At 32.9% G+C, this 13,302-nt stretch overlaps 1 protein-coding gene across 4 annotated transcripts; it reads right to left on the bottom strand.

Annotated features, from left to right (window-relative positions):
• On the bottom strand, nucleotides 9,230-12,107 carry LOC107605309. Of its 4 annotated transcripts, none has more exons than XM_016307152.2 (6): nucleotides 11,833-12,107; nucleotides 11,506-11,694; nucleotides 10,106-10,422; nucleotides 9,867-10,025; nucleotides 9,615-9,723; nucleotides 9,230-9,532 (listed from the first exon to the last, which is right to left on the bottom strand). In XM_016307152.2, the coding sequence occupies exons 3-6, from the start codon at nucleotides 10,400-10,402 to the stop codon at nucleotides 9,336-9,338; spliced, it is 762 nt and encodes a 253-aa protein (XP_016162638.1). In that variant the 5' UTR covers nucleotides 10,403-10,422; nucleotides 11,506-11,694; nucleotides 11,833-12,107; the 3' UTR covers nucleotides 9,230-9,335. The 4 variants fall into 4 exon arrangements, with proteins under 4 accessions (XP_016162638.1, XP_016162637.1, XP_016162639.1 ...); XM_016307151.2 differs by having other exon boundaries at nucleotides 11,655-11,694; nucleotides 11,833-12,087; XM_016307153.2 differs by having other exon boundaries at nucleotides 11,642-11,694; nucleotides 11,833-11,954.

The raw sequence follows: 13,302 nt of genomic DNA on the forward strand, positions 1-13,302 counted from the left end.
AGATATCAAATATATCCATAAAATAAAAAATATAAAAAAATTTTATTTTTATAAAAAAAAGTCAATAATTTTTTTTGTTTACTTTTTTAAACATATTTACTTCTATCTGATTAGAGTGTGGATCCGATTCGATCCAATCCGATCATCTTACAGATCAGATCATATTCTCAAATTACAAATCAGATACGGATAAATACTGTGGATTTATATGGATATGATCTAATCTATGAACACCCCTAACTATTACTATAGGTTCATTGTTACAAAAGAATGTTTCTTTTATTATAAACTATTATTAGATTTTAATTACCATTAAAACAACTGAATGGTCAACTTAATTACCATTATTATATCCATAGTTGTAAAAACCGAACTGGATCGGTTGGTTCGACCAAAAAACTAGTGAACCGGATACGAATATAAATTAATTATTTTTTTATTTATAAAAATTTTTAAACGCTTGAGCTTGTTTTATATATATATATATATTTATGAATGTGATATATTTTTTATGTAAATAATCTTTTAAAAAAATCTAATAGTTAATCTATTACTTTTTTTTGTTTTAGTCCAAATTAAATATTTTTTAGTGTTTTTGGAAAGAAAATCTTTTGAGAAATTTAATAATATGTGATGAGGAACACCGAATAAATTATACAGAAACCAATTAAAACACAATATAAAAACATCTTTAAAAAAAGACGTTTTAGGCATGTTTATATGAGTGGCCTCCAATAATTTATTGAGGTGTTGAATGTTTTATTTGATATACAACCAACTAATAATAATAACACAAATTAATCAAAGTTGTACATTGTGAATATTTTGGACATGAAAATTAAAATTTGATTATTTAGTCTCTAATTTGGAAAAAACGTGTCACATTAGTCTTTGGACTCCATTCTTATTTTTATGGATAAATTTTAAATTCTCAATTAAATTTATGTTTATATCTCTTGTTTTCACATACTACTGATAAATTCTCCTTATAATGGTCATTTTATAATTCACAATTTCTTAATGTTATCGTTATTGTAATTTTCCTTATGTATTGGTAAGTGATGGGGGAATATTAAGACAATGACATTATTATTCTATACCCTGACACGAGGGGGTCTAAATCCTTCCGACTATTTGGTTCTTAATTATACCTAAAATATTATGGACGAACTACATGTAATAATGTTTAGTAACATGCTGATGTATGCTAGTAAGTACTATGAATCTATGATCATACTCCAACAGGGTGTTTAGAGGTTGGATTAAATGAGCACATTGTAGGACTAAATTGAATTCAACACTTGTAGAGTCATTTCATATAGTTATTGGGTTGCTGACACTTGACATTTGACAATCCACTTTCGCACATTACTGACAATGTTAAAGCAAAAGTTTAGGAGAAAATCAACCTGATTCACGGTATAATAGGCTAGACACTAAATTGATCCAATTATATAACTTAAAGCATCAAGCTGATTTGCAAAAACAAAATATGATAGATATAGGTTTGATGTCTTATTTTCTCAACGTCGAAATTATTCTAAAAGATAACAACATTTTTATTTTTCAAAAGATACTATATTACATTTTGAAAAAATTTCAAATAGAACATTCAAAATCAAATTCTATTTTAAGTAGAAAAAAAAAATTAAGATCCTCTGGAAAGATAAAAGAAGAATAGTAGATTTTTCATTTATTAGGAGAGTTTAATTGAAAATCTGAGATACTTGGTTACAATAGACCATATATTGTATTTGGAAATGGATTGCTTGGTAAATTTATGAAGAAGGAGCCTTACCATTTGCAGCCACAAATAAAATTTCTTTTTTTTTATATCAAATGTACTTTATTTGGTTTTATAAAAGTAGAGAGTTGGTAAATGGAAAAGAAATATTATTGATAGAATACTATTCTAATGAAGAACAAGTAGCACATATCTTTATAAAGTCATTAAAAATCAAGTTATTTTACATGTTGAAAAAAAATGTTTGAAATGATTAATTTTATAAACTTGATTTAAGAGAAACAATATTAGATAATATATATCAAGCTTATCTTTAATTATCAAGCTTACATCTGAAACAATTTCTAGAAGCTCCGTGAAGTGTCAAATTATGGCTACCACCATAAATGGAAGAAGGTGTTGGTTGCTGGAAATTACATGGTTACTACATGAACATGATGCCATCTCATCTTACAATTTGGTGGTTTGGTACGTAGAATCATGTAGAAAAGAAGTGGTAATATTTGAACAAGCCAAAAGAAGTTATCAAATTGAAATGAAAAGGTGCCAACTTGTTATGTTAGAACCTTGTCTAGATACTAAGTGGAGTTTATTTGAAAAAGCTTAGTTATTAAGACTTGAAAACCGTCAATTGCAACTATAAATTAGTGGTAATTCATGTGCTTGTAATAGGAAATTTCATGAGATGATTATGCTGGAGTATATAAAAATCCTTCTTAGTATTTTTTTTTAAGACCTGGTGCATTTGAGAGAAGAGAGATAGCATCATATATACCCTATTTACGGGTATTCAATTCGGACCAACTTGTTCGGTAGAGTTGTCTATCCTATTCGCTGCAGCTAAAGTAGAGTGTGGTACGAGTTCACCTGCGGATAGGATAGGGTACGGATTCAGGATATATCCTACCCTACCCTAACCTTAATATATTATATAATATATATGTAAAAATTATGTATGTAGTGAAAAAAAATAAGTGTTGAACTCACAATCATTCTATTATGAAAATTTAAAATAACCATTAAACTAATTGATGATCATATTATTTGTAATTTTATGCTAGCTTTCTTTAAGATTTTATTATTTTTAATTTTAATTTGAACTTAGTTTTTTATTTCTATTTTATTCATATATATGAAATTTGGAATGGTTGAATTTTATATTTGCTTGAAATTTTTTTATTTTTCTGCGGGTAGGGTTGGGTAGGGTAGGGTTTAGAATTTTAGGGTGCGGATAGGGTTAGGGTTGAGAAATTCTCAACTCACGAATAGGGTAGGATAGAATTTTAAAAAGTTTTCAACCCACAGGTAGGGTTATGGTAGAGTCCAAACCCTACCCTACCCTACCCATTGCCAGCCCTAATCATATATGTGAATTGAGTGGTTTGAGCTAATTATTTGTGGTTGTTAAACTTATATCTTTTGAAATTTGGATCCTCTAAATTTTATTTTTTATTTGAGAAGATAAATTGTGATTTTTCATCCTTGAATATTTTCTCTTTTATATTTTCTTTTGGTTTCACCTATAAAATAAATAATAAAAAATCACACTTTTCTTTAAGTGAAAAACAAAATTTAGAGGCCAATGAGTTATAGCTCAAATGGCATAGTCTCCCCATACTCAATTAAGAGGTTGCGGGTTCGAGTCTCCTATCTTTGGTAAAAAAAAAAATAAAATAAAATTTAGAGGATCTAAATCCCACCTTTTTATCCCAAATACATTTTACTTTTGAAATTTTATTTCGGATTTTAAATAAACTAAGCAACACTAATTAAAACATTTTTATTAGTAACTCTACTAACTGTAAAAGAATTAATAAGAATATTAACTTTGATGGTTTATCAGTGGCTAAGAGAATGGGGGGTTGAATCTTAGCCCATTTTTGCTGAGTAATGCTTGTTGCCTTTTAAATTAGCTTCAAGAGATTTTTCTGCGTTTTGTTTCATAACCAGACACGAGACATTTTCTTTTTGTCTCGATCCCAGTCAGGAGATATTTGTCAATTTTGTCTCCTTAGCAACAGAAACTGAAATGGAGTAGAAGAGAAAGAGAGAATCACACCAAGAAGTATCCTGATTCAACTGCCAAGTGCAATGCAGCCTACATCCAGTCTCCATCACAACAATGATGGAATTTCACTATAATCATCTTGATTACAGACACCAATTCTCCCTAGGAACTACCCTTCCTATCCGGGACAAGTCCAGAATCTATCCCCAATCCGAAACTTGACTTGGTCACCTACCAAGCTTTCAACTGCTAAGTGCTAACCCAAGTTGCAAGGGGATTCCCACAGAATCATGATACACAACACATAGATGTACAAAGGACCTTTAAGACACCTATGGATTTTTCTTTTAATTTTGTATCCTCTTCCTTTTTTCGCTCACTGACTTTTTCTTACAAACCTCACACTGTTTGTCTTTTTCATCATGAGACTCAAGACAGACAAAACTAAACAGAAAAATACAACATGAAACACATTGAAGGAGAAGAACTTCTGTTAGTTTGGGTAGCTATGAGAACTCTGTGCTTTACACTCTTTTTCTCCTTGTCTCAAGCCTTGACTGTTCACCCTTATTATAGAAGGGGAAGCCTCCAAGGTTGAAACGGTTCAATCGAGCTAATCTTCTTCTTTTTCAATATCAAACCGGTTCGGCCAGAGAGAGAGAAGAGGAATCCGAATGCAAAATTCAACATGCAATTACCTCCCTCTCATCCCATCTCATCAAGCTTCATCAATCTGAGCCTTCCATCTTGACTTGGTCCCCAAGAAGGATTTCTGACCCTTGATGAACCCTTGATCCTTGACAGCTCCATCTTCTCTATCTTCTGCTTCTTCCCCACGTAGCTACAGTAGCTACCTCCTGTGATGGATGAACAAAAGTAGAGACGAGCCATACCCTAGGGATCTTCTTCTCTGACCGAGTTGGATCTCTTCCATTTTTGGGTATGGAGAGCTTGAGACTTCTTCACCACATCTTACCATTAGTGGCAAAGATCTCAGCCACACCATACTGTGGATCTTCTTTTTGCAAGAGCCATCATCACCTTGGCCTCTTGCTTGTTCATAGCTTTACTGCTACAGTGCTTCACTTCTGATAACTTGCTTTCTCTTCTTTTCTGTGACATGATCGAAACTAGAGAGAGTAGAGAGAGACGAAGGAAAAGCTTTCAATGAGAGTAAAGAAGGAAATTAAAATGAGTTAATTATCCATTTCCTTTTCCCATGCCTTGTAACGTGTGAAATCAATTAAATGCCATCAAATCAATTTCAACTTTCTCTTTCCTATTTTTCAAGGCATGCAATAAATCCAAGTTAATTAAAATTTGAATTCCATCACCCATTGAGAAAGGCATCTGTGGAAGGCATGCATTCAATTTGATTAAAATTTGGATTCCACCAAAGTGAATTAGTAACTAATCACATAATTGGCTAATGCTTAGTAAGTTGTGTTTCAAACCATCTACAAGAAGAACATCATTTATAAAAGAATAAAACTTTTACCAACTTTTTCAGTTGCCACTATTTTTCCTTTTCCATTATCACCGAAAGTGACAAACCCTCCATCATATTCATCAAGCTTGATGAAAAAGGTTGTCTTTCTGGTCATATGCCTAGAGCACCCACTGTCCATATACCATATATTGTCCTTTCGCTTGGATGCTAGGCAAACCTACAAAATAAGCTCAAGTGACCTTAGGTATCCAAATCTTTTTGGATCCTTTCACGTTAAACCATCTTCTTTGTCCCAATCCATTATAATCAAAAACAATTTTACAAACTTTATTTTCAATCATTCTTTCACCAAAGAAATATTGAATGGGAAAGTGATCATTCCGGTTGCATAATCTACAAAATCTATGAGTTGCTGTTTTCACAAAGCTTGTTAGGTTTTGAAACCTTACATCATTTGAAGATGATGTTATGTTTGCAAAATAAGATTTTTCAACAGATTTTGTAGCTTTATGAAAACCCAAACTAGCTTTATCATAAAGAAGTTTTTGACTAGCCAAGAGTTAATTTAAATTTTCTGAACTTTGTGTAAAGTTGGCTAAGTCTTCCTTAAGCCTTTTTATCTCTTTATGTAGCCACTCATTTTCTTTAAAATAATTCAGATTTGCAGTCACAGAATGATGGTATTCATAGCTTTTAAGTTGAGCTTTTAACTGCTTGTTTTCTTCAACAAGTTTAACAGTAGTTTCAGCCTCCCTTAATTTATCCTTAAGAAAACCATTTTCAGCTTTAAGAATTTCAATTTGAGACTCAAGATTTTGGTTTTCAAGCAAGAAGCATCTAATTTTTTCAGAAAGATGATCGATCATGAGATGAAGATCTTCAGTGTCAGGGTTATAAAATACTACATGCTCAACATGATCAGCCATAAGGCAAGTTTGAGACTTGGTTTCTGATTCTTCATCTTCATCAGAATCGTTCTCCAAGTCTTCCCATGAGGCCATCAGTCCTTTCTTCTTTCCCTTCTTTGACTTCTCCTCCTTCTTCAGTTTAGGGTAATCAGATTTGAAGTTCCCAACCTCTTTGCAATTGTAGTAGATCACAGTGTTGGAATCTTTCCTTGGTTTCCTTGAACTGCTTCCTTTGCTCCTTTCCTTTAGCTTTACCATTTTCCTAAATTTTTTCGCAAACAAGACAAATTCATTTTCAGAAGAATAATCATTGGATTCATCATCCAGGGGTCAGTAATAGATTTGAGAGCTATTCCTTTTCTTTTAGTATCTTTTTTCAAATATGTATTTTTAAATGCAAGTTTCCTCTCAAATCATCATATGCCATGGAATCAAGACCACTACTCTTAGAGATTACTATTGCGTTAGTTTCCCATTCTTTTGTGAGACTTCTCAAAATTCTCCTCACAAGCACAGATTCAGAATATGTGATTCCCATAGCATCCAAGCCAGTGATGATGACATTGAATCTTTCGAACAACTCATCTATAGATTCTCCTTCCTTCATTGAGAATATTTCATACTCTCTATTTAGCATGTCTATTATGGTCTTCTTCACTAAGGTTGTGCCTTCATGAGTGACTTGTAATTTGTCCCAGATTTCCTTTGCTGTTATGCATCTTGATACCCGTTGGTATTCCTCGAAGCTGATTGCACAGTTAAGCAAGTTGACAGTTTTGGAGTTGAGCTCCACTTTTTTTCTGTTTTCTTCGGTCCATCTGGCCTCACCCTTGAGAGAGACCACACCATCGGCTCCTGTGGTGGTTGGGAATTAAGGACCTTCCAAAATTATTTTTCAGAGTCTGTAATCTACTGATTGGACAAAAATCTTCATTCTTTCCTTCCAATAAGTGTAGTTCTTTCCATTAAAGAGAGGAGGTCTGTTACTTGACTGCCCTTCGGTCAGAGTGTAGGCCACCAGGTTTGAGCCACTGTTTTCAGCCATCAGGATCTTTTCTCCAAGCTGCAAAGCTTGATATCTTTGAGACCAAGCTCTGATACCAATTGATGGTTTATCAGTGGCTAAGAGAAGGGGAGTTGAATCTTAGCTCCTTTTTACTGAGTAATGCTTGCTGCCTTTTAAATTAGCTTTAGGAGATTTTTCTGCGTTTTGTCTCATAACCAGACACGAGACATTTTTTTTGTCTCGTTCCCATTCAGGAGATATTTTTCAATTTTGTCTCCTTAGCAACAGAAACTGAAATGGAGTAGAAGAGAAAGAGAGAAACACACCAAGAAGTATTCTGGTTCAGCTGCCAAGTGCAATGCAGCCTACATCCAGTCTCCATCACAATAATGATAGAATTTCACTATAATCATCTTGATTACAGACACCAATTCTCCCTAATACCCTTCCTATCCGGGACAAGTCCAGAATCTATCCCCAATCCTAAACTTGACTTGGTCACCTACCAAGCTTTCAACTGCTAAGTGCTAACCCAACTTGCAAGGGGATTCCCATAGAATCATGATACATAACACATAAATGTACAAAGGACCTCTAAGACACCTATGGTTTTTTCTTTTAATTTTGTATCCTCTTCCTTTTTTCGCTAACTGGCTTTTTCTTACAAACCTCACACTGTCTGCCTTTTTCACCATGAGACTCAAGACAGACAAAACTAAATAGAAAAATACAACATGAAACACATTGAAGGAGAAGAACTTCTGTTAGCTTAGGTAGTTATGAGAACTCTGTGCTTTACACTCTTTTTCTCCTTGTTTCAAGCCTTTGCTGTTCACCCTTATTATAGAAGGGGAAGCCTCCAAGGTTGAAACGGTTCAACCGAGCTAATCTTCTTCTTCTTCAATATCAAACCAGTTCGGCTAGAGAGAGAGAGAAGAGGAAACCGAATGCAAAATCCAACATGCAATTACCTCACTCTCATCTCATCTCATCAAGCTTCATCAATCTGAGCCTTCCATCTTGACTTGATCCCCAAGAAGGATTTCTGATCCTTGATGAACCCTTGATCCTTGACAGCTCCATCTGCTCTATCTTCTGCTTCTTCCCCACGTAACTACAGTAGCTACCTCCTGTGATAGATGAACAAAAGTAGAGACGAGCCATACCCTAGGGATCTTCTTCTCTGACCGAGTTGGATCTCTTCCATTTTTGGGTATGAAGAGCTTGAGACTTCTTCACCACATCTTACTATTGGTGACAAAGATCTCAGCCACACCATACTGTGGATCTTCTTTTTGCAAGAGCCATCATCACCTTGGCCTCTTGCTTATTCATAGCTTTACTGCTACAGTGCTTCACTTTTGATAACTTGCTTTCTCTTCTTTTCTGTGACATGACCGAAGCTAGAGAGAGAAGAGAGAGACGAAGGAAAAGCTTCAATGAGAGTAAAGAAGGAAATTAAAATGAGTTAATTATCCATTTCTTTTCCCCATGCCTTGTAACGTGTGAAATCAATTAAATGCCATCAAATCAATTTCAACTTTCTCTCTCCTATTTTTCAAGGCATGCAATAAATCCAAGTTAATTAAAATTTGAATTTCATCACCCATTGAGAAAGGCATCCGTGGAAGGCATGCATTCAATTTGATTAAAATTTGGATTCCACCAAAATAAATTGGTAACCAAAACATGCTTCAACAAAATTGGGCCCTTTGTTTTTGTGATCAACTTATGGCATCCTTGAGCCATTTCTTTCTTTATTTGTTTTATCAATATGGGCTTATGATTTGGGCTTATCTTCATTTCAAATTTCAGTCACTTTATGTTTGAATTGATTTTGCACACAGTTAAAATAATTCTTTCACCAAAGTGAGCTGCTCTATCTTTTTGACCCAATGAAAAATTAATTTCTTCCTCCTACACACTAATAAACATATCAAACAAATTCATTGGAAGCATTAAATATGACACTTAATTTTAATAATATCCTAACTTATATTTTAATAATGTTTGATTATTTAATTAACTATAAGTTTCCAAACTCAACAAACTTGATTCAATTAATCTTGATTAGGCTGTATTTCTTATCATTTCTTGGTTTATAAAGAAAAAATTAGACACAAAATCAAAAGTAATATTTTAAAAGTTTTATACAATTACAATGTTAGAAGGTAGAGCAGATTGAAAATAGAGCTAATTACATTGGTTTTGACTTGGTGTCATTGGTGAGAGGGTTTGGTAATATTATAGCTTACACCAGTTTGATCACTATCAGTAAGTACATCAAATTCTCCAGTAATAAATGATTGATCTTTCTTCAAAATAGGGCGTCCAAGCTGTACATATCCACAGTACCCAACTTTATAAACTTTGGCATCTTTTCTGAACGAAGATACAGCCACTTTAATTCCTTCCCCTGCAATAATAGTTCAGCTTGATGGATAAACAAATCTCTCTTAAATGTAAACTATATGGATTAGGAATTAGTTATTCTTTACCATGTGTAACAAACAGCAAATTCTCAGCAGGATATTTATCTGCAAGCTCCTTAAATATGCGCTCATATCTATCCCGTGTTTCTTCAAACGACTCTTCCCATTGAGGCAGCTGAAAAATAAACAAACAAATAAATTCAGGAGAAGACTTACATCAACTTGTCTTTCTATACAATTGTTAGTTGAAAATCCTCGGATGATTTGATATATTTGACTAAATTATTATATAATTTGTAATTCCTCTTCAGTGTTTACCTCTTTATCCACCCTTTCTGCGTTACTACTCATTGTCCCTGTTGGGAACATGGCTTCAAGCTGTGTTATATTAAAACCCCAATTTCCATCTTTAGGGGCAACATCGTTACGAAACGCCACCTTGTTCATCATTTCACACAATCCATATTCAACAGACACCTACAATTGTTAACGTAAAGGAGAGAGAATATTAAATTTCACGGTAGAATAAAGAGAGAAAATAGTGAAACATCTCTGACCTTGACTTCCGCGGCATCAACGGTGGAGAGAGCGGAGACGACTTCGGAGGCTGTCTGGACGCAGCGGAGGAAGGGGGAGACAAACACCCTGTGAATGGGGTATCCGAGACTGTGTCCGAGACTCCGACCCGTTTGGAATGCCCGAAGCCGACCCGCTTCGAGTAGCGGTGGGTCCCAGGGACGGGCGGCCGTGGAGGCCCAGCATGGGTCGAAGTTGTCGAGGCGGTCAGCGTGTCTCATTACGACGACGTTCTGGTATGAAACGGCAGTGTGATCTTGGTTTTGCGTTGACTCCATTGTGTGTGTATACGTAGAAGCTGAAGAAACAGAGAGATATGGTTGTGTTGGGGTATGACACAAATCGTAAAATGAAGAAACTAAAACCAAGAAATAAGAAATGCGGACAAAGCTCTGTGTTTTCATGTGGCAGCTGTTGGAGTGGAAGTTGCAATGGAATTTCATGTGAATTTTAAAGTGTTTGCGTCAATGCAATGGATACCCTATCAAATGCTAGAAGAGAGAAAATAGAATATAAAAGTAAGTTTACTATAAAAATGTGTAACTGTTTTTTAATTTGCTTTAGCCTTTAAGCAGTAATAACGTTTGATTTGTTCTTTTGTGGTCTTTAGTCTTTACGCGTAATTTCCTTTTACTTAAGTCCAATATAATAAGTACTACAGTAATATATATACTTTTGGTTGACAGTCTACGACTAATCTAATCATAAGAATAAATTTATAAGGTGCGTGTGGTTCAAAAATCAATTTTTAAGAATAACTTTATGGTAAGTTATTTTTAATATAATAAGTCATTTTAATGATTTGTTTAAAAATAGTTTTAGCAATTCATGTTAAAAGATTAATGACTATATTTACTTAAAAAAAAAATTGGGAATGCTCCCATAAAGATGCGTAAAATGTCTTTTTGTAAAGACATATACGTGTCGCATTATTATTGGACGTATTAATGAACTGGTTATTTTTGAATTTTTTAACAAATTAGAATAAAATCGATTTTTTTTATAACAATAACAATAAATCCAATTTTTTTAGGGATTTAATTGTATTTTTAAATTTTTAGGGATTTAAATATCCGAAAAACAAAAAGTCAGGGATATAATTGTTTTTTTATCAAAAAATTTAAAGATATTCGATTTAGATGGTATAATTCGATCGGATCAAATCGGGTCTAATAATTATAATGCAGACAATTGGGTTTATTATTGTTGCTATAATAAACCGATTTTATTCTGGTTTATAATAAAAAATAAATTATTAACGGGTTTAATAAGAATGTCCAATAATAATATGACATGTGTGAACGTCTTTAAAAAAAAAAAAAAGACATTTTTAGTGTCTTTGTTAAAGTAGTTTCCAAACAAAATTTACATCCAAAAATACCTGAAAATTCTCTGCAAATGTGTCAATTCCACACGCACCCTAAGTATATTGCAGTTTTGCTGCTACTTATTGGTTGATTATTTCAAATGTAAGAGTAAATTAAGTGAGAAAAATAAATAAAGATAAAAATAATTACAATTCAACGCAACCTGCTGTGGATAATTTGCTAACGTTAATCACTTTATGCTCCTGAAACAAAAATAAAAGAAAGTTGTATTAAAACAAGCGTATTACACGAATATCCACAAATGTGGTTCGAAACACTGAGAGTTAAAAAAAAGAAATAACAACAACGGCAATTAAAAAAATTTTGAATTCCACACACACCTGGTAGCTTTCTTGCAAACTGGGAAGTAGCTTACACCTTAGATGATGATGAAGAGAGCAAAAGCGAAAGAAGCGAAGCATGACAATAAAGAAAGAAAAGAAGTGCGAAGAATGCGAATGAGAAAATAGATTCTTGAGTTGTGAAGCTAAAATGGCGAAGATTGGAGCTGAGAAGGGTGTTGAAACTTGGTATAACTGTTATAAGTGAAGTTGCCGAGAAAATAGTGCATAGGCCACGCTATCTTCGTTTTCCTTTCCTTTTGGGATAGTTGGTCGTAAAAGAGTTAAAGTAGTTGACCCCAGCATCACTTCATTGACTTTGACTACCGCCTTGCGCGTAGCTACCACGTTCATTTCAATAGCTATAGGCAATAATTTGAAGTCTTATACTCTTATCTATCTATCTAAAAATAAAAATGAAGTAATCAACTGTTAAGGTAAAGGTGAATTTGGGATTCTCACGTAATCCTAGAACATAGATTTATCGGATTAGGATACGAGACGGATCTTTTTCTTTTGAACTCAAGTGTCGATTTAAATTTAAACGAATTGGATTAAAAAAAAGTGAAAATTCAGTGCAGTTGACTTCACGTGAAGTTGATAATTGAGAACTGTTAGATAAAAATTTAGTTAAATCAATAAAATTATCTAACAGCTCTTAAGTATCAACTTCACGTAAAGTTAACTGCACCTGAATTTTCATTTTTATATAAACATGTTAAAGACATTCGTGTAATCTATTTTTATTTTGTATAGAGTGAATATTTTTTTAGACCTCCAATTTTTTGTGTGTGAAATATATTGCATTTTAATCATATTAAAATTCTACTCTCATCCTAAAAGAGAAGTAGATAACTCGATTTTTGTAACCGATCTTTAAACTAACACATCATATAAGTAATTTGTTGCTAACTGATTACAGAAATCGAGTTGTTCAAATCTCTTTTAAAAAGAGGATCGACTAAAAATTTTAATATAATAAAAGTGCAACATATTTCACAGACAAAAAGTTGGGAGTCGAAAAGAATATTTACTCTTTAAAACATTCATCTAATTTTAAACATTATTTATTTTATTCATGTGAATGTCTTAGCAATATTTTTGAACAAAAAGAATGTTAGGTTTTTTAATTGTTTCATAAAATTTGAAAAAAAAAAAACAAAGGGTTGGGCCAACATATTAGGCTATTATAAATTTTTTTTGTCTATTAGGCTATTATTATTGAGATTTATTTATTTTTATTGTACATTATTTATTTGTTAATGCAACTAAAAATTCTAGACCTAATTATTTAAAGTACTATAAATTAAAAATTTGAAATTAGAGTGTCAAAATTTTATGAAATCGATGTACCCACTATCCTTTTGAACAATGTACAATGATTCATACTAAGCTTTGACAGCACCTTTTTTTTTTTTCATCTTTTTAATTTTTTTGTGAATAATTAAATTTTCTAAAACATATTTAATA

This window comes from Arachis ipaensis, chromosome B06 (genome assembly GCF_000816755.2).
Source record: "Arachis ipaensis cultivar K30076 chromosome B06, Araip1.1, whole genome shotgun sequence".
Classification (NCBI taxonomy): domain Eukaryota; kingdom Viridiplantae; phylum Streptophyta; class Magnoliopsida; order Fabales; family Fabaceae; genus Arachis; species Arachis ipaensis.